This window comes from Sarcophilus harrisii, chromosome 4, assembly GCF_902635505.1.
Source record: "Sarcophilus harrisii chromosome 4, mSarHar1.11, whole genome shotgun sequence".
In the NCBI taxonomy this organism is placed as follows: domain Eukaryota; kingdom Metazoa; phylum Chordata; class Mammalia; order Dasyuromorphia; family Dasyuridae; genus Sarcophilus; species Sarcophilus harrisii.
Window position 1 is genome coordinate 386,894,739 of NC_045429.1, and position 22,008 is coordinate 386,916,746.

A 22,008-nucleotide genomic window follows, 5' to 3' on the forward strand; every position below is an offset into this window, starting at 1 on the left:
TCCTGGGGCCACCACAACCACGCACCCCTCTGCCTGAGCCCCGGGCCACCAGCTACAGAAACCCACCCTGCCGCAAGGGCAGCCCCGGCAGCCCAGGGAGGGGACAGAGGGAGCTCCCGCGGGGGAGGGAGGCCGTAGCGACCACCGGGTCTGAAGGAAAAGCTCCACATGCAGCCGGGGCCGGGTCTGCGCCTCCAAAAGCCACGCGGGGCAGATCCCTAGACTCGTCAACTGCCCAAGGAGGGAGGAGGCTGAGATGTTTCCTTGTGAAAGGGGAAGGAGTCAGAGAATGAACAATAGAAAGAAAACAGACTGAAAGATCTCAGGAAGGAGAAAACTTCGGAGACCTCAAATTTAAGTAGACAGGTCAGTCAGGAAAATTACAAGCAGAAGGAACTATGGCTTCCAGATCTAGTGAATGAGTTTGTTATGTCCATAAATAAACACCGCAAAATAAAGGAAAATGATCCAGAACTTGATGAGGCAGATGACCTTGCAGATTGTAGAATATGGAACATACATAGTGTGACAACACTCTGGCCCTGAGTGGTTTAAAAAAGAAAATAAAATTATTAAGGGTAATATTTATGTCCTAAGTGGCAAAATGATAAAATAAAAATATAATAAACTCTTTGACATGAGTCTGTCTCACTTTTTGCAGGTAGCTAGGTAATGAGAGGGTTGGCTTTGAATTCTGGAAAACCTGCGTTCTAATCTTGTTTTACATACTTTCTACCTATGAGACTTAGACAAGGCATTTAATCTTTGACTCAACATCCTCATCCATAAAATGAAGATAATGGTACCCACCTCTCAGTGTTACTATTATTGTGTTGGTAAAAAAAATTTTTATATCTCTAGAATTAATACATTGCTTGGAATACAATAAATGCTTGATAAATCCTTTTCATTTATTCATGAAGTTTATTTGTACCAACTTCAGAAGTGTTTTTGATCATTTATGTATTATATATTAAGTAACATGAATGATTTTGGTTAAAACATATAGTAAAAGTGTAGCCCCATGAAATCTTAGTAGAATAAGTCTTTCTTAATTGAGTAAAGATTTGTCCTTTTAAATGTCAAAACTTTTAAAAATTTTTACTATTTTGGATATATTTTCAGATACAAATCTTTGTAAAGTATATTACACATTTTAGAATCTTTTAAAATAGAGTATATAATATTTAATATGTATTGGTCATCCTGCCATCTAGGGGAGGAAGTGTGGGGAAGAAGAGGAAAAATTGGAACAAAAGGTTTGGCAATTGTCAATGCTGTAAAATTACCCATGCATATAACTTGTAAATAAAAAGCTATTAATAAAAATAAGATAAAATAAAATAGAGTATATATCAAGAACTTATGATTTCCTTAATGTGGCAACTCAGACTTCAATGTCTGAGAAAGCTGTCAAAAATATATAGAAATTTAAATCACTTGCCCTTAGGCCTATAACTGTTAAAAGGCAGAACTTGAATTCATGTCTTTAAGACTCCAAGACCAACATTTTAGTCATTATCCAACACTTTATCTAAATAGAATACACTGAACATAATTTGACCTTTTTATGACATTCATTTTTATCAAAAATCAATTATTTTAGTATCTTAATAAATTTATGCCTTTGAAGGTATTGAGATTATACAAACCATTTTGCCACACCTGCATTTCAATCTGGTTTTCATATTTTTCTGTTATTTTCCTTAGTGTCATTTTCACTGTTCCCTGCTTTCAGTTGTTTCTACCTAAAGCAGTTCATCTCTTTAATGTTTCTGAGATGCTATGCATTTGGAAAAACAAATAACCAAATTTGTTCGAATAGTGTGTTTTAGAAGAGCAAATGAGTGAAAAGTCTGAAGGGCCTTTTTGAGAAAACATTTATGATTTTAGTAGACCAACTTTCTGATACCTACTTTGTCTAATCAGAGGTCTTTACTCATTTGTGCTACTTCTCAAATATATTCTAGAATCGTGAGGCTGCATGAAAGCTTATTTCAAAAACAAAACAAAAACCAGGTTGAGGTTTCAGAGCAATGGGTTTCCAGACAGATGAGGCTTTTTAAAGTAACTTTTGGAATGGATTCAAAATTATAATCTGAGTCAGCTGACCTGTTCAACTGGGCCCTTTTAAAAGAGTTTACATTAGCAAGGCATCTTTTATTCAAAAACATTAGAGCTCACAGACATGAACTTGAACCATAAGAAGTCAAGGTAGTCACTATGTTCTTGTGTCAAAGGGAAAATGACGCTCAATGAGGGTAATGTGAGCTCTTTGAAATTCAGAGCAAAGTAATAGTAGACTATCTCCGACTATAAGAATTGAAATCACAGAATTTTAATTTTGGAAGGGACCTCAGAAACCTAGTCCAACCTAAACAAGTCAAGTCCTAGGCTCCAGTTTCAATTATGTGGGCATTTTATGAAATTTTCCTTTAAGCTGTCAAATTTAAATAAACATTTACAATTTTACTTATTTCGAAGTGGACTTTACTGGAAACAAAACTGACATAAAAAAAAATTACCAGCATTCTTTTGATGTAAATCCCTTCTGTTGGAATCTACTCCCTTTTCTCCTGCTTCTCCTAGAGGTTAGAGAACGACTGTCAGACACACCATGGATGTACTAGTTTCTATATAATTTTCTCCTTCCTCCCTCATTCAATTAAATTGAACCATGAGCTCAAGAATCCTAGAGTTCGAGGGTTTATTTTTATTTCTATGCCTTTTCTTTTCTCTAATACTTTTTCCCTTCCTCTTTTCTTCTGTCCCTTACAGCCTACCTCAACATTACAGCCGACTATTTGTCTCATTTACTTCTACACCTCAACTCACTCTTTAGTATCTTCTAGCCTGGCTAATAGAGGAAGAGGGGTGAAATGATGTCTTAAGTGACTGAACAAGTTGGGTTCTTGGTTCTCACTTAAGAGTATTGCTCTTTTCCTCCCAGGCACTGACTTTGTCATCCCTGAGCCAATATGTATTAATTTGTAGATTAATGGCAGGAACATTTATGATATGTTTGCTTTTCTCATACCAGACAAGTCAGCCTATATACAGCTGGTGACCTTTGTCATCAACGATGATTCTAATGATTTTCCAATGAAAAATGTCATATCAGGCCCCTGAACTACACTTTTTTTTCCAGTACCTTTTAAAAATGTTCAGTCAATAACTTAAGAGTTGTAGGTCTTTTACAATCAACTGCCAATCTACCTTACTTCCTCATCACACTTAGCCTTCTAAGTATTTTACATGCTAGCTGAGTCGATGTGTAATCTCCCATTTCCCTTGTCTTCAATTGTCCTTTCTGTACCTCCTCTCTGAAGTCCTCCTGATCCTTCTTGTCCCAGATAATCTCCATTCTCCTCTGCCTCCCACCACCTTGCACAGCATCTGTACCTTTCTTACACACTCTTCTGTCCTATTTTTTATTAGAGTTACTTGTATGTCTTATTCCTATTTAGACTCTTAGGTTCATTTTAGCAGGGACTTCCTGCACATACTTTCATAGAGGTTTGCACATAGAATGCTTAATAAGTGCTCATAGAAAGTACCTTTCTTTCCCTATTGAGCACACACAAATTGTGTTTGACTGGTTTAGAAGATCTGCCATTATTTATGAGACTGTACCAGTCTGTCTCCTTATGCCAAAGGCCTGTGTGGTAAAAATTGAGTCACTCGGTCACAAATTTACCACACAGCAGCACAGTCCATCTGCTGTTGTCACTTCCTGGTAGTTAAATTATACTATATGGCCTCAATTTCCATTTACAGTATATTTATCTTGGATATAGTTATTTGTAAAGTGATCTCCCTTCTTAGAATGTATCTTGAGAGTAGACTGTGCTTTTGCTTTTTTCTTGTGTCTCCATTGCTTAAAAGTGGTTGGTCCGCAGTAAAAATTTAATAATTGCTTACTGACTGACCTACAAGATATTTAGGAACTAGAGATACCTGCTTTTTTATCATTACCTATTTGCTTTATACATTCACAAAGGAGATAAAACAACATTGGTTAAGGTAAATTGTAGCCACTATTCATTCTCTTTTTTTCTCATGTCTATCTTCTATGACATTCTTCTGGAGTAGGTGGAGTCTGCTGCGGCCAATCAGTAATCTTTGTAGGTTGGCCAGGAATGATATCTCAATCATTAGACCTTCCTCTCTGCTAAGTCTCATTTTTTCCTTCTTCTACTGCTATGTCTTGTATGCCTGGCTAAATTATAAGATTTTAGGTAAAGAAGAGATCTTAATCCCACCCTCATTTTACAGAGAGGGAGTTTCTGAGTGAGGAATGATTTGCCCCAAGGTAGTGTGACAGATTTGAGATGAATCTTTCTTGCAAGTTATTTCCATTTTGAGGAGGCAGTGTGGAATAGCGGATCAGAAACATTTGGGTTCAAATCCTGCCCCAGATATTTGATAGCTCTCTGACTCAAGGCACTTAACCTCTGTGAGGCTCAATTTTCTGATCTATAAAATGGAGATAGTAATAGCATATACTTCTCAGTACTGTGAGGTTTAAAGACACATAACTGTGAGCCTTTACTAGTGACTGTCAAAGTCATCAGTTTACCACAGAGAGCAGAAATCTGGAAAATAGTGCTCCCGTTTTCTTTTTACAGAAGGAAGCCAACAATACTAGTACATAGTATTCTTAATTCCCTGGGATAAAAAGTCATGTATGAGTGTATTGAGAATACAAGAGAGGCAGCACGGTCAAAGGAGATCTAGCCTTGGAGCTAGAAGTCCTGAGTTCAGCTGCGGTTTCTGACAGTGCGACCCCGATGAGTGACTCTCAGTGCCTTAGGTGATTCTTTAGATTTGTAAGTAGCAGAGGAGATACTGAGTTGGTAGAGGAAGTTTTTTCATCTCCGAGTTTCCTACACTAAGGAAATCATAGGGTATTTTTTGGAGTCTACATTAAAAGTTCACAAGAATCTACCCTAGTATAAAAGATGATGAATAGTGGGCCAGATGATAGGTCAAAGCAAAAGCATTCACTGAATGGCATAATAGTAACACAACATTTCTTTTATAAACCTGGACATTTTCCCTACATAATGCTATCAGTGGAAAATGGAGGTGAACACACAGAGTATTAACTAGCGCTGCGGCAGACATGTGGTGGTGATAGGGCCAAGAGAAGTCACACATCTAACCCTACAGGGCCCCGATGCTTTCTCTCCTATTGTTCTCCTCCAGTGCTCGCTGTGGGCACAGTGCCTCTACTGGGCAGGCCGCTCTGCTGGCTCCCTGGGCCTGCTCCTTTTTGCAGCTCAGCTCAGCTCCCAGCTGGACTCTCTCTGGGCCAGTTCTCCACTGAGGACATCAGCTTCTATGGGGCCCTCCCGAGCAAGCTGCCCCACTGCAAGATGCCAAGGCTGATGGGATGGCAAGAGAGGCATAAAAACAACAACAAAATCCTCTCTCAGTGGCCGAATTCTTCATAGCTGTTTGATTTTTCTCAACGTTCAAGTACGTTCCGTTTTCAGCTGAAGAGTTCATTCTCATGCCTGACTTCAGAACCAGCTGACCGAGCTTTTTAAACAAGCTCCGTCCTTCAGTCAGTCAATAGTCATCTCATTTCCCGCCTTCTTCAAACCTCCAATAAAAGCAAGAACAAAAACATTTCTCTATAAGCAGTTTATTATTTAAAAAGAGGGGGGAGGGTGCTCAGTCTCCTACTTTGTATACCGTTAAATGGAGGCGGGGTCGGGGAAGAACTTAGCACGTTATTCATCCTCACACATTAGTAAAAGGTGCAAAATGATCCACTTGGAATTGGAAAAACGCCTACCTTTTACTAGGTGCAAATGGTACTACAGACCTCAGAGAGGCAGAACCGTTAAACCTCGTTTTTCTCTGGGAAACCCAACGCGAGGACAGTCTCTAATTCCGTCCCCTCAGGACGCCTCAGACTATAGGAGAACCACCTCGTTCCAAGCAGGAAGCACAACCACACCACGGGGTTTTTTGTTGTTGTTTGTTTGTTTGTCGATTTCCTCCTCACCCTTCCTGTGTCGTCCTGCTCGAGACCCTCCGGTTCCTGACAAAAGTGAGATGAAGCCGAACGCTAGAGCTTCAGAGACCCCGAAATTCGGCTATTGCCCACAGGATCTCTGTGTTTAAGCCGTTCTTAGATTTTTTTTTCCCCCATAGATGTGCACAAGTCAAGCGTGTTTATCCGCAGAGACTGCACCTCTCCGGACCAACACGTCAAAATGGAGGTCAGAGACAAGGTGCGGGCGTAGAATCCCGCCTGACCTTCCGCTACGACCCATTTCTAGAAATGTTCTGCATTTTTCGAAGCGTTGGAAACGAACACTCGCGCACATGAGGAGGCCGGCCTGCATCTGGAGCCTTTAGCGCAGGCTAAGGGCGCCCCGCCCCCTAGTAAGTTTAGGGGAGGGTCTCCTCTAGGACCACGGGACTATTAGGGTGTGAAACTTGCGGCTGTCTATGGGTCGGAAGAGGGAATGAGATAAATGGAAACGACTGCCCGAGGTGGGCCCAGGCCCTTCTCCCACCCCCGGCCGCCAGCCCCCACCGTAGCCCAACCGAACCGAGGCCCCGCAGCTCTCCTCCGGCCTTAGTGCCCGCCTGCCTACAACAAAGCACTGGATTGGTTGCGAGGACGCACGTGACCACAAGGCCGGGCTCCTCGGCTCGCTAATTGTAGACAAACAAGCAAGCAGAAGAAAGGCGTACTCAGAGCCAGTAGCGGCCTCGGCCCTTATATAGAGCGAGTCCCCCGAGCACCGCCCTAGCAACCGCCCCTTAGCAACGCCTCGCCCTGGTTCCTGGTTCTCTTATCGGCCTCCGCCAGATTTTTCCTGTTCCGCGCCCGAGCTTCGGCTAGGCTCGGGTCACGTGACTCCCCTCTGGGGAGGAGAGGGAAAGGAAGGCGAGTGGGGGAGGAAAGAAACGGCTGAGAGGGCGGAGCGAGGCTTTGCGGGGGTGGGGTGGGGGGCGGGGAAGGAGGTAGGCTGGGGCGGGGCGGGGCGGGGGGCCGTTTTGGGTGTCATCAGGACGCGCCAGACGCGGTTGCCGCGTCGCGTTTAGGGTTGCCGGCTCGAGAAAATGGCGGCCGGACAGCCGGTGTTAGTCCGCGGCCCCGGCCCCGAGTGTTGGGCAGTGCCGTGGTCTTCGGCCCGAGGTTCAGCGTGGGATTTCATCCGCTCCCAGTGCCGGCATAGGGTAAGGGATAGGGAAAAGAGGGGGGAGGTGCGAGCGGCGTAGGCCCTGCCCAGGGGTCCCCCCCCAGACGGGGCCGAGCCGGGCGGGCCCTGCTAGGCCGGGCTGTCCAGGGGACTGTCTCGCTTCTGTCTGCCCGGCGCCCGGCCTTTGCAGGGGCCGGCATCCCCCTGGCCGCAGCCGCCGGGAGGGGCCTAGTGCTGGTGTGGGGCTGCGTTTGCGGGCCCTTTTCTGGCTCTGGTTTCTTTCTGACACATTAAACAAACAGCGGTGAAGGACCTCTGGAAGCCCTGGGCCCTTCCACGGGGAGGGAACGTTTGTTTCTCAGCGGGCCCGTCCGCTTCCCCAGCCCAGTATCTCTGAAACGTGCGCACGGGGCTCTGGGGAAGGCTCGCAGCGCGCTCGGTGTTTGGCAGGCCGGAGCACAGCCTAGAAAGAGCTGCTCCTGGCGTTTCGGATCCCCGCGGCGATGAACGGCCTCACAGAACTTAAGTGGTCCCGGGGGGGGGCCGCTGGCGCCGGGCACCCGGGTGCGAGTCCCCGCTCTGAGAGCAGAACTAGCGTGTCCCGAGCGGCCGCAGAGGAGACTTCTCTAAGACTCCTTAAAGAGAGCGGCGTGAAACCAAGAGGAAACGACTGGAGTCAGGAAATGGGCACCGGCGCCAGTCCCTGGGGGCGTGGGGGGGGGGGGGCGGCTAAGGGAGGACCAGCTTGTGAAGCCGCTTGAAAACCAAAGCGTTTTATAATTGATGCTGAGGGCAGCAGGGAGGTTGCCTTGGAAAAGGAGGCAGGGGTGGTGACGAGATCCGCTTCAGAGTTTATTAAGAGGCAGATCTGGGTGGGAAGGGTCAGGCGGGTAGAGGGCTGTTCGGATAGTCCAGGCGGGAGGGGACGGGAAACTTTTGGTGCCTTTTTTACCCTTCACTGTATCACTGGAACGTGTTAAATTGTTAGTCAGGTGAAGCTAACCTGGTGCTTTAGGGGGGAGCCAGGGCTATTGCACGCTAGGCAGCTGGCAGAGCCAGCTGGTGCTTAAAAAAAAAAGAGCAGCAAAAGTGTTCATCCAAGGCAACCTTCCTTTTCCATCTCGTTTCCCCACATCTCGGGCTTCATGTTGCCTTTTGGTGATTTGTTTTCCTCCTTTTAAAGGTTCTCCTTTATAATTCATTTTAGCTTGATTTCACTGGTATAAAAATATTTTATGGAAATCACTGTGTAATTTGATTTTGGCCCTAAAACTTCTTCGTACGGCCAAGCCAGATGCTGTGCTACAGAAGGTAGCAACTGAAAGGGGTATGAATCTTTTAAAATATGCTCCAAGAATCTTAGTTGAAGTATGCCTACGATCCAATATTTATAATGTCTTTCTTTTGTATTTTTTGTTTTTACATTCATAGGCTCATTTTTAATTGTCAACAAAAAAGGATACAAAATAGACTAATATCTCACATAAAACCCTTAGTATGTGATAATATCAAGCCAACAAATGATTTGATTTGTGTCACCTTCTTAGTCCACCTGAAACTAGGCTGCAGTTGACTTTGTATACATAGTCAGTATATATACAATTACTGTTTTTCTGATCTTATTTGCACTCATTTTAAAGGATGTTTGGCATTTTTTAAAGGACTTTTTATTGTATCTAAATTGTCTTTATTGTATCTAGGGTATTCCAGTGGATTGCTTTTATATAAAATGTAATGGACAGTTAATTAATACTGAAGATGTGGTTCAATATGGAGCAGTTTATAGTCTGGAACCCAGACTCTGTGGAGGAAAAGGAGGTAACTAATGTTTGCTATTACCAATGGGAGTGATATATCTGAATATTATGTACTTATTATTTTTGTTCCCATTTAAATATTTTCCCTTTCCTTAATTTCTAAAAGGAATAACTTCTTCCCTAGCATTCTGATAATTACTGCTCTTTGAAAGTTTTGCTATTAGGAATTGAAGAGAAGTAATTGATTGTTCTTAAAAGAAAGAATATTTTCATAATATTTCTGCTCTTACCAGTTTTTTTACTTAAGTTACTAGAATTCCTGGACTGGAAATGAAAGTGAAGCAAAGAGTCAGCAGAAAGATTATGGTTTCACTTTGCAGGAATAATTTGTCTACAGTGAAATATTTGAGATGGGATGGGGGAATAAATTAGGGAAGTGAACACTGCATAAATGCTTCTTAGGATTTCTCTAGATATAATACACAACATCTCTTTGGATCTTAGGAAATAAAAACTTTAGGTATTTGACTACTTTGAATCTTATAGGGGAACTCATTAGATTAACTAGTTATAGCTTAAAATTAATTTGTTTTAGGTACTCTGCCATCTACCAAATGATTTCCAGAGCTATTCATTTTAGAACCTTGGCTTGGCTGCCTGTGCTTTTGGAATATTTTAGCTGAATATAAGGGCTTTTGTTGGTAGAAAGAATGCTTTCCCTAACAAAAGAGAACCTAAAAAAGGGGGGGAAAAAAGATTTAATTGGAAAAAGTGGCTTGCAAATCTTTTTCTGTATGTTGCTTAGTGTGGTCAGAAGCTTAATTTGTTTTGCAAAATTTTCAAGATCATCTTTAATCTTTAGATTTGTTAGTAGTGCAACTTTTCATACAGTTAAAATGCTTTATAGTCCTTAGATAAAACTGCATAATAGTGTATTATCATTTTTTTAATGGGTTTTTCTCTCCCCTTCCCCCAAGTTGATTAAAACTAACAGATAGTGTTATAAGATCTAGCTAGCACTATCAAAATTACCAACTTTGAAATAAAAAAAAGATCAAATCTATATTTATTAGACAATTCTTCATTTGAAATTTTATCATTTTTTTTCTCAGGTTTTGGATCTATGCTTCGAGCACTTGGTGCTCAGATTGAAAAGACAACTAATCGAGAAGCATGTCGAGATCTCAGCGGAAGGAGACTTAGAGATGTCAACCATGAAAAGGCGTAAGATAACTTTTTTTAAGCTACCTAAAAACTACAGTCTTATATTTAACTATAAAGGTAAAAAATGTAAACTTTGAATGTTTCCCCTCAAATTTATGGCTTCATAGATATTTGGAAGAGATCTTTAGAGGTCATCTAGTTCAGTCCTTTTATTTGACAGATGAGGAAACTGAGTGCTAGAAAGGGAAAGTGACATGCCTAAAATTACACCGATGTATTAAGGGAATTCCTGGAATTTAATGAATCCCAGCTAGTGTTCTTTTCAGTGAACCACAGTGCTTTCTCAGGAGTTTATTTGCATACATAATTATACAATTATCTTGCTGCACCAGAAAAATCAGATCAAAAAGGGAAAAAAAATGAGAGAAAATAAAATGCAACCAAACCATAACAACAACAAAAAGTGAAAATACTCTGTTGTGATCTATAATCAATTCCCACACCCCTCTCTCTTCTTGTAGATGACTCTCTTCATCACAAGATCATTGGAACTGACTTGAATCATCTCATTGTTGAAAAGGGTCACATCCATCAGAACTGATCATTGTGTAATCTTGTTGTTGCCACGCATAATGATCTCCTGGTTCTTCTCCCTTTATTTAGCATCACTTTCTGAAATTTTTCCAGGCCTCTCTGAAATCATCCTGCCGATCGTTTCTTATGGAACAATGATATTCCATAACGTTCATATGCCGTGATTCAGCCATTCCCCAACTGACGGGCATTCACTCAGTTTTCCAGTGTCAAAAGTTTTTTATTGCTTTGATCAGAATGAATACCATGTCTCCCACGTTACAGGTGAGAGTTATAACACTAAGTCACCATAATCATAAGATTAAAAGTACTCTTAGAAATAGTGTGTCCATAGCAAGCAATTGGAAAATGAGTAGATGCCCATCATTTGGGGAATAGTTGGAACAGGTTGTGGTATATGAAGACAAAGGAATATTATTGTTCTGTAAAAAATGATGAAAAAGCTGATTTTAGAAAGTCCTGAAAAGATTTACACAAATTGACGCTAAGTGAAACAAGCAGACCCAGGAATACATTTGTGCACAGTAACAGCAAGAACGTGTGATGGTCAGCTACGAAAGATATGGGTCTTCCCAGTGGTTCCAGTGATCCAAAGCAATCCCAATAGACTTTGGACAGAAAATGCTATCTACATCCAGAAAAAGAACTAAAGAGACTGAATGTAAATCAACACATGCTGTAGGTTCACATATTTTTCCTGCTTTTTTAACGCTCCTGTGGTTTTGTCCTTTTGTTCTGATTTTTCTCTCCCAAGATGATTCATAAAGCAATGGGTATTAAAAATAAATTTTTAAAAATCAACTTCAAAAAAAAATTAGTGTATCCAGCATTAAATGTGAGACGATTGTGTTTCTAGAAAGACATTGCCTAATAGTGTACAGTTCAGAAAATTCTGTTTTCTTTGATTTTTTTCTGAACCTGAAAAACTAGGTTGGAATTCATATTGAGTTCATTGTGAAAGACACTTTTAGCTGGTCTATTGTGTATAGCAGGATACTTTTCTTACAGAATTTGAAGATCCTAAAGGATTAAAAACAATAAACTTTCCTTGGAAACTGTACCCTGTGAGTAGTTATATAATCTGTATTTTACTTGGAGAAGGATACCTAAAAGACTAGCACACTTAAGGTGTTCCTTAAGGTATCTCAGAATCTTAAACAGTCTTGCAAGTCACTGACAAAAAGATCAGTGTGAAATCTTCTATTTACATTTGCATCCTGCCTTTATAATTCAAGCAAGGAGCATTGCTAGCCTGAGCTAACAATGAAAGATATCCTTGGAAGCATACCTTTATGAGCTTACTTAAGTACTCAAATGGATCTATGTTCTCATCAATTTGGTTCTATTCATTTCACTTTGCATCGGTCTAGATAATCATTTAAATCATTTCCTTAGGCATTTTGTAGAGAGAAGCAAGTAAGCATATGGATTGGTAGTTGATGGCCTCAGTTCCTTTTTTTGTGGGATAATTGTAGCATCTACAATTTTTTAGTTTTTTTTCTACTCAATCCAAATTATGGTGGCTCTTCAAATGCTGCCTTTATGCTAGAGAACTTTAATATTCGTACAGGCACACCTTCAAACTCCTTCAATCCTATGACCCCCTCCTCCCTCTATCCACATAGAAATGGCAATATGCCAGATCTCACCTGGCCCACCAATATCTAATGGGAACTCCAATGACCCTTCGTGTGACTGTAACTTCCTTCTTTCTCTTTTCTCCTGCTTCTTCCTTCCCCTTCTTAGACCTGTCTTTCTCCACCATCCAAACCTCCAGGCAGAGTCTCTAGCTCAGGACTTTCTCAGCCCTGACTTGACTTCTCTGCCTTCAGCCTCAGCCCCATAGTCATTTTAATTATTTACACTCTTTTCTGGAATCCCCCATCCCTTGTCCCATTGCTACTTATCATTTGCCATATAAGCAAGTTGCGCTTGTTGACTTTCCCCTTCCAGAATGGCTGAATGGGTAAAGCAGCAAGCTGAGCGAGAAGCAGAAAAGGAGCAGAGGCGCCTAGAGAGGCTGCAGCGGAAACTGGTGGAGCCCAAGCATCATTTTGCCAGTCCTGACTACCAGCAGCAGTGTCATGAGATGGCTGAGCGCTTGGAGGACTCAGTCCTCAAAGGTGAGTGTGGGAGCACCAATCCATGAACTTGAAACAAGGTGATAACTCAGTGGAATTGATACCGTGCTTATTGGTTCACACATTGGAGCGAATCCTTACAAGGTGATAAGTCACTAATATTGATAGAAATAATGCTTGTGTTTGCACCTTTAAGAATTCATATATTAGCTCACACATGGGAGTTCACAAGTATGGGAGATTCACAAAGTTAACTTTGTAACTTTGTGAATTCACATCTTCCATAATCCCACTCTCAGAGGAGGAGTCAACCTTTGAGAGAGCATAAAAACAGCTGAGCTCACTCAGCACAGTTCAGTTGAAAAGATTGAGAGGGGAGTGTCAGTCAGTTCAGAAGAAGCCGCAACTTGGAGTTGAGCTAGAGCCAGGAGTCACTTCAGAAGATTGACAGAGTGAGAGTTCAGTTCGGGAGATTGAGAAGCTAATCTGCAGTCGGGCAGAGCCAAGATTCAGAGAGGCTGAAGCTAGCAACAAGAGCTCTCTAAATCAAAAGAAAGCTAACTGGGCTATTTTGGAAGAAACAATAAAGAACTACTTTAACACCTGGCTGTATTTGAGGTGATTAGTACACAGAACTGAAACTAAGGCTGCCTCCAGAAAACCTCCCCAAGAAACCTCCCAGAGAACCATCATATATTATAAAAAAGAACAACCCCACATTATTAAAATGGAATTGGGAAATGTTTAATAAAATGGGGAAAAAAGACAGCATGACCTAAAAATACTCTCAGAAAATCTTTATCTGAAATTAATACCACCATTCAAATTATTATTTTTTTTTTTCCCACTTCCCTTGTCTACTTTGAGAGCAAGGTCTATATCAAACTTTTTTCATGTCTTCAGTGTGAAACACATACCTTATAAGGGAAATTTAGGGACAGCTACATGGTGCAGTGGGGAGGGCACCAGTTCTGAAGTCAGAAAGACCTGAGTTCAAGTCCAACCTCAGATACTTAACACTTACTAGCTGTGTGATTCTTGGCAAGTCACTTAACCCCAATTGCTTCAGCAAACAAAAACGCGTAACTTAATAATAAGGTACATAATACATGTTTTAATTGCATGTATTGAATTCTGTGTAACTGACACTTCTCATAGACATCTTTCATAAATTGTTTAGTTGGAAAAACTAAATTGTTCAATTTTCTGGTCAGGTATGCAGGCTGCCTCCAGCAAAATGGTGTCACCTGAGATTAGTGACAATAGGAAACGACCTAATGAACCTGATAAAAGTGGTGGAGTCAAATCAAAGAAAAGGAAATGCTTCTGGTAAGTTATATAATATTAGTTGCAAATTACAGTATTTGAATTATTGACTAAATGACTGTGAAACCACCTGTTAGCCCTATGTAAAAATTTTTATATGATAATGAAATGGGTACTCAAAAAGAGTAAAATGAAAGAGATTGGAATTTAGAATCAAACTACTTTGGTTTGCCTTTTGGCACTCATTCTTCCTATATCTGTGACTTGAAGTTAAATCATTTTTCCCTGTGTTTCAGTTTCCTTAACAATATTATAGCGAAGTTATATTCAGTGATCTCCTAGTTCTGAATTCTAGAAATCTTTTCAGAGCTGTACACAGCCTTTAAATTGAAATACTTAATTACTTTGCTTAATTTAATAGTAATGGCTGAAATACTGCTGTTAAAGACTGCTACAGAAATAGAATCAATAAAGTTCTTTTTCTTATAACCAGAGTGAAAAATCAATGAAGTGAAAATATATTCATTTTCAGGGTTTTTTGGCTTATGGGAGAACTCATATTTATATACTGTCCAGTAGATAAGATAAGATTATTTGTTTTGTGTGATTCTTTCTGTTGGCTTACTTTTGTTTTTCCTTTTTTAATTTTTAATTTTTTTTGCCATTATTCTTCAGTTAAAAAAAAGTCCTCGAGAAATGGTTCAAGAATATGACAAATTATTTTCTAAGAAAAAAATCTTAAGTTATCATAATCATTTGAAAAAATGTTCCAAATCACTAACAATTAGAGAATTGCAAAGTATAACTCTTTCTTTGGAGGTTAAACTTAGACCCTTCACATTAGTAAAATTGACAGAAACAGAAAATGACATATTAGAGGAGCTATCAAATGTTGGGAAACAGATACATTATTGTACTGTTGCTGTTATGAATTTGTCCAACTAATTTAGAATTATGCCCCCAAACTAAATTTCATTCCTTTTGACCCATTGAAAACACTATTAAGCCTTTATACCAAAGTAATAAAACAAAGAGAAAAAGAATTCTTAAAGCTGTTTATGGCAGCTCTTTTGGGAGGGGGAGGGTAGGAACTGAAAACTAAAAGAATGCTTATCAATTACAGAATGACTGAAATGGAATCCTATAAGAAATGATGATTTCAGAGAAACCCGAGTCTAGTATGAATTGATATATTATTCTCTTAGTTCTAATCACTTCATTCTATAACGACATTGTAAAGAAATACAGCTTTAAAAGATTGATGAATGCAGTGGTTAACCACAGTTCCAGGGGACCCATGATGAAACATGTTCCTGACAGACTCAGAGTGTAAATTGAGGCATGTATTTTGGGGATGTGACCAACACAAGAATTTATTTTGCTTGGTTATAGATATTTCTTATAAGACTTTTTTCTATTCTTTTTTCCCCCCCTAATGGAGGAGAGAAAAAGCAAGAAGAAGAAAAATGGATTTTAAAAATGTAAAATTTTTGGTATCTCTTTTTAATTACTTGTGGCTTTATCCAGTTTCTTAAGATTGAGATGAACAAATAGCAATGTGCTGAGATAATCAACTGTAAATGCCTTTGCTATTCTCAGCAGTATGATGATCCACAACTAATTGAAGGACTTATATAAAATCCTGTCCATATCCAGAGAAGGAACTGATTGTATCTGAATACAGATTTTCTGAGTATTCTCTCATTCTCTTTCTTTCTCTCTCAAAGTTTTTTTTTGTTTGTTTTTTATAGTGGTTCTATATTTTCTTTCACAACATAACTTATGAAAATGTTTTGCATAACTTCACATGCGGTTTCTTAATGGGAACTACAGGGTGGGGATGGGGGAGAGAATCTGCAACTCAAAAGTTTTTAAAACAAATGAAAAATAATTGTTTTAAATGTATCTGGGGGGAATATTAATACATTTAGAAGAGTTAAAAAAATTGAGATAATTTTAGAATAAAAACTTGAATAAAATATAATTTACTAAAATTAAAGATTCATTAAGAAAGGTACTTTCTAGGCTCTGAATCTTTTATACCACTGTGTATACTACATCCTTAAATTTTTCTTACTTTAGCTAGTTAGGCTCTTTTTGATCATGCTGAGCCTTTCTCCTGGACAAATAAATAGCACCATCTTTCAAAACTATGTAGTTTAAAGTATATTGTTTATTTTCTGATAGGATGGGCATGGAAGGCCTGGAGGATGAAGGAAGTTCAGATGATGGGGACAGTGAAGAAGTCCCCAGCACTTCAGGAATGAGCTTCCACTCACCCAATGGCTATACTGAGAATGCTGACAAGGCAGAAGAATTTTCCAGGAGTTGTAAGGATTCCTTAGGTGTGAATGTATCAGAAAAGCTACAGGTGCCCACCAACCTCTCTGACAGTGTTGCCCCAGCTGAACTGTGTGGGGATGGGAGCAGGATGCCCACCGAGAAGATGGAAGAGATGGAAGTAGAAAGAAAAATGAATGTAGAGAAGGAACCATTTGTAGCAGAGAGGGAAGGAGAGACAAATACAGCACAGGACAGAGGAGGAGGAAACAAAAGAGCAAGTGAAGAAGACCCAGAAAAGGTGCCGCTTGATAAACCCGAGGGAAGCCCGACAGGAAACAAAGTAAGACAAATTCTTAAGCATAGTTTCCTTAGAAATCTATTTTCTTCTCATATTTATGGAAATAAGAAACATGACTGTTTAGTATTTTTTTTGTTTTTGTTTTTGTTTTTGTAATTTTTAGTCATTAAGTCACTTAGTGAAAAGGCTCTCTGGCTCAAGCCGTTTATTTAGTGATAAATAAGTTCTTGTGCTTCAGTTATTTCTCTAAGTCTTCCATTAGGAGCTGCTGGAAATTTATGACCACTAGATGGTGCCAGTGTATTGGATAGTGAATGTCTTATCTTAAGACCACAGTAGTGATTCCTTCTTTCCTCTGGAGTAGAAAATCCAGTTTGAATATTTGAAAAGGCTTTCAGGGGAAGAGAGCCCACTTTTTGAATGAGTGGGCATCCAAACTTTAGAGACTCAGCATTCTATCATAATTTTAATAACATAATTTTCATTTCGTATTGTTCAGAATTGGTTCCAAAGTATGCTTTCAATTGTTTTTCTTGGATAGATTTTAGGAAGATCATATTTACATTTAACAAGTCTCAGGATAAAATCTGAAACAGTAGTATAATTTCTTTGATTTTTTTTTTTTTTTTTTTTGCATCATTGATTCTATACATCAACAGCTTGAACAACTCTGAGGTACCACCTCACACCTCTCTAAAATGACAGGAAAAGATAATAATGAATGTTGGAGGGGATGTGGGAAAACTAGGACACTGATACGTTGTTGGTGAAGTAGAAAACTGATCCAACCATTCTGGAGAGCAATTTGGAACTATGCCCAAGGGGCTGTAAAACTGTATACTCTAGCAGTATCTATAATGGGCCTATATCCCAAAGAAAGATTTTAAAGGAGGGAAAGGGACCCACATGTGCAAAAATGTTTGTAGCAGCCCTTCTTGTAGTGGCTAGAAACTGGAAACTGGGTGGATACCCATCAGTTGGAGAATGGCTGAATAACTTATGGTATGTGAATGCCATGGAATATTATTGTTCTGTATAATATAAAGAGCAGACTGATTTCAGAAAGGCTGGGAGAGATTTACATGAACTGATGATGAGTGAAGTGAGTAGGACCAAGAGAACATTGTACACGGCAACAAAATTGTGATGATCAACTGTGATGGACTTGGCTCTTTTTAACAGTGTAGTGATTCAAAAGAATTCCAATAGGCTTAGGATGGATAGTGCCAATCTCATTCAGAAAGAGAATTGTGGATCAAAAACAATGTTTTCACCTCTTTGTTTTTTCTTCATAACAAATATGTAAGTATATTTAAAGGAATTGCACATATTTAACATAACTGGAGGAGGAAGGAGGGAAGGAGAAAAACTTAGAACACAAAGTTTTACAAAAATGAATGTTGAAAACTATAAAATAATATTTGGAAAAATATTGGAAGAAAATCAACTTGTATTCAAAATGACATGTGTAATTTTCTACAATTTACTTGAGCATTGTTAGTGGAATTCTGTCACAAATAATAAAACTGGCTTTAGTCAGTCTAGGCAGTTTTACTTACCCCTTCTTGAATTCTCAGTTATTTGTAGGTAAAGCTAAGGGCATGCTCCAACCTCATGGAGTGTTTACTTTCTCCTGGTAAATGGCAAGTTCTCTTTTCATCATTAATTATTGAAAAACTCTTTCTCTGATCTTTCAAGACTATTTCATATTTGCCATTCCAGGTATCTATTGAACTCATTTCATCTATAATCTCTTCTAAATAAATCTTATCTGTTTCAACAACAACAAAAAAAGTGATTTGTAGGGAAGAATATTCTCATTTCTCCATCCCACCATTTTGGAGTATCACAGTTGGTTAGCTAACATATAAAGGAGTTTATTCCTTACATTAAGAAAAGCTCTGTCCTGGTAACTATCCTGACTCCTTACTTTGCAAATGGCATTCCAAGCATGATGTAGAAGCATTTTTTGTTTACTGTATTATCTTGGGAAATAGAGGGGGAAAAAAACTTTATCATCTCAAAGTAACTTAAGAGGAAACATTCTTGTTCAGAGTTAACACTTCTAAGGGAAAAGAATCTTACCTTACCTGCCACATTAAAAATATTTTGTTTTGATTAAATTGACAATGTAGTTAGAATAAGAGACAAATTACTAGCATTAATGAGTTCATATTGGCAGTTTCATTGAGATACCATTTTTAGATAACAGTGATGAGGCATTTTTTAAGTATCTTTAATGGATGAAAGGGGAGAAGAGATTGAGCTAAGTGATCTTACATATTTTAAATATTCTCTTATACTATTTTATTTTTCCAAATATATACAAAGATAATATGTATTCATCTTTGCAAAAAAACTTTGTGATCCAAATTTTTCTCCCTCCTTCACTTACCATTTCCCACCCCAAGACAGCAAGCAATCTGATATAGGTTAAACATATGCAGTTCTTCTAATCATACTTCCATATTTGTTATGCTGTGCAAGAAAAATCTGATCAAAAGGGTTTTAAAAACCACGGGGAAAAAAAAAAAAGCCAACAACAGGTGAAAATATTATCCTTTGATGGATTGACTTTCAGCCTCCAGAGTTTCCCCTCTTTCTTTTTCTGTTTCTCTCTGAGGATGGCCCTTTTACATCTCAAGTGTGACAGTTTTAAAAGTGAAAAGTGGTGCTTATTTTTGGGCCTAGGTTATATAAAAGGTCTTTAGTCTTAATTGTTGATAATAGCTGTTGAAAATTCATATCAGTGAATGCTTTTTGGGAGAAAATATATTGATGGAAATTATATCAAATGGTATTTTGTAGTTAAGAAAAAAAACGTATTTTCGTGGCTTATAAAATCATTATTTCTCTTTTTTCTGTTTCTTTTAGGATGTTCAGGAACCTATAAACCTTCTGGCATTCAGCTCAGTTGAAGAAATGGAAATGTTGGGTTTGGATAAACTTAAATTGGAATTAATAGCACTGGGACTTAAGTGTGGAGGCACTTTACAGGAAAGAGCAGCAAGACTCTTCTCTGTCAGAGGACTAGCAAAGGAACAGATAGACCCTAGTTTATTTGCCAAACCCACTAAAGGGAAGAAGAAGAAAATCCCATAGACACTCATTTCTTTTTTATACTTTTTTTTCCTCTGAAAATGGTAACCTCTGTCACTGTTTCTGCAATTATTTTTGTTTGATTAAAACTGAACTTTTAGTGGTTTTGAAATTGGCATTGAAAGAAGCACAATTCTAAATTACAATAAAAATGTTTTATAATTGATGGAGAATTTTGTTGTAAAAGTCATTACAGGTTATGCTTTTAGATCTTCAAAAAAATAGAAAGTTGCTTTATTTAAAATGTGAATATTATGAAAAATACAGAAATAAGATTATTTTATTATATTTTTACGACAATGAGATGGGCTAGAAATGGTCAAAATGCCAAGTCAAATCAACAATCATTTATTAGCCCCTGTTATATGCCAGGCACTATGCTCAGTGGTAGAAATACAAAGGTAAAAAATGTTCTAAGTTGTCACTCAGAAAGCAATCTTTTTCCCCAAATAATTTTTCACATTTTTATTTTGAATTCCAAATTTTATCCCTCTTCCCTGAGATCGGTTGTACATCTGCAATTACATAAAACATTTTCATATTTTGTATAAGATTCAAAAAAGAAAAAACATGAAAGTGCTTCACTCTGTATTCAAACAATATCAGTTTTCTCTCTCTGGAGGCAGACCGTGTGCTTCATCATTAGTCCTTTGGGACTGCCTTACATCATTGTATTGCAGAGAATAGCTAAGTCATTATCACACAATGTTATGTTGCACAATGTTCTTTTGGTTCTGTTCATTTTACCATGCACCAGTTCGTATAAGTCTTTTCCAGGTTTTTCTGAAATCATCCTGCTTGTCATTTCTTATAGCACAATAATATTCCCATTACAATCTTAGTTTGTTTAGCCATTCCACAATTAATGGGCATTGCTTTGATTTCCAGTTCTAATCCACCACAAGAAAGAACTGCTATAAATATGTACAAATTTTTTTAATGTCTTTAGGGTAGGCACAATTTTATAATCCTTTAGGTACTAAATTGCTCTCCAAAATGGTTGAATCTGTTCACAACTTTACCAACAGAACATAGATGTCACCGTTTTCCCACAACCCCTCCAACATCTTCCTTTTTTTGTCTTATTAGTTAATCATCTGATAGGTATGAGGTGGTACCTCAAAATTGTTTTAATTTGCATTTCTCTAATGAATAGTGATTGAGATCATTTTTTCATATGACTATATGATTTGATTTATTCATCTGAAAACTGCCTGTTCATATCTTTTTAACCATTTATCAATTGGGGGATGACTTGTATTTTTATAAATTTGTATCAGTTCTATATATTTGAGAAATTAAGTCTATCAGAGATACTTGTTGCAAAAATTTTTCCTTATAATTGTGTTTGTGTTGATGTTATTTGTGCAAAAACTTTTTATAAAATAATTATTTTACATTTTGTAATACTGTATTTATTTTGGTCTTAAATTCTTTATTATTCCATCAGTTTGTCCGATTAGTATCACTATTATATGTAAATCATGTATCCATTTTGACTTATCTTGATATGTCGTGTAAGATGTTAAATCTGTACCTAATATCTGCCATACTGTTTCCTGTTTTCCCAGGTTTTTTTAAATAGTTTTTTATTTTTCCAAATATGTGCAAAGCTATTTTTCAATGTTGACCTTTGCAAAACCTTGTATTCTAAATATTTCTCCCTGTCTTATCCCCTTCCTCCCTCCCTTAGAAAGCAAGCAATCTGATATAGGTTAAACATGTGCGATTCTTTTATCCATATTTCTTAAGAAAAATCAGATCAAAAGGGGAAGAATGAGAACAAACAAACAGCAAAAAAGGTGAAAATATGATTTGATCAACATTCAGTTTCCATAATTCTCTCTGTACAGATTGGCATTTTCTATCCCATGTCTACTGGAATGACCTTGAATCACCTCATTGTTGAAAAGAACCAAGTCTATCACAATTGATCATCACAGAATCTTGTTACTTGTTACTGTGTAAGATGTTCTCTTGGTTCTGCTCACTACACTCAGCATCAGTTCATATAAGTCTCTTTCCAGGTTTTCTGAAATTAGCCTCTTCATTTCTTATAAAATAATATTCCATTATTTTCATATATCACGAGTTATTCAGCCATTCCCCAACTAATGGTCATCTGCTCAAATTTCCCATTCCTTGTCACGACAAAAATAATTGCTAAAAATATGTGTATCTTTTTTTTTTTTTTTTTTTTTTTTTTAAATCTCTATGGGATACAGATGCAATAGACACTGCTTTCCCAGCAGTTTTTGTCAAATAATGAGTTTATGGTTCAAAAGCTTGGATCTTTGGAT

General features: G+C 38.3%; 1 protein-coding gene and 1 long non-coding RNA gene across 2 annotated transcripts; one reads left to right on the forward strand and one right to left on the reverse strand.

Moving 5' to 3' along the window:
• Nucleotides 1-1,880: 1,880 nt before the first annotated feature.
• Nucleotides 1,881-7,021, reverse strand: LOC116423374. Its single transcript, XR_004233967.1, has 2 exons — nt 5,804-7,021; nt 1,881-5,608 (listed from the first exon to the last, which is right to left on the reverse strand). It is a non-coding gene; the product is annotated as an uncharacterized LOC116423374 (long non-coding RNA).
• SDE2 (SDE2 telomere maintenance homolog) lies at nt 7,015-19,881 on the forward strand. Its single transcript, XM_023502022.2, has 7 exons — nt 7,015-7,203; nt 8,867-8,984; nt 10,036-10,147; nt 12,635-12,804; nt 13,977-14,091; nt 16,216-16,651; nt 19,484-19,881. Exons 1-7 carry the CDS (start codon nt 7,087-7,089, stop codon nt 19,709-19,711), a joined length of 1,296 nt encoding a protein of 431 aa, XP_023357790.1. The 5' UTR covers nt 7,015-7,086; the 3' UTR covers nt 19,712-19,881.
• Nucleotides 19,882-22,008: the final 2,127 nt, after the last annotated feature.

Coding starts and splice junctions, on each gene's coding strand:
- SDE2 (XM_023502022.2), top strand. CDS start 7,087: ATGGCGGCCGGACAGCCGGTGTTAGTCCGCGGCCCCGGCCCCGAGTGT. Junction 7,204..8,866: donor GCTCCCAGTGCCGGCATAGG/GTAAGGGATAGG, acceptor TATTGTATCTAG/GGTATTCCAGTGGATTGCTT. Junction 12,805..13,976: donor GGAGGACTCAGTCCTCAAAG/GTGAGTGTGGGA, acceptor TTTTCTGGTCAG/GTATGCAGGCTGCCTCCAGC.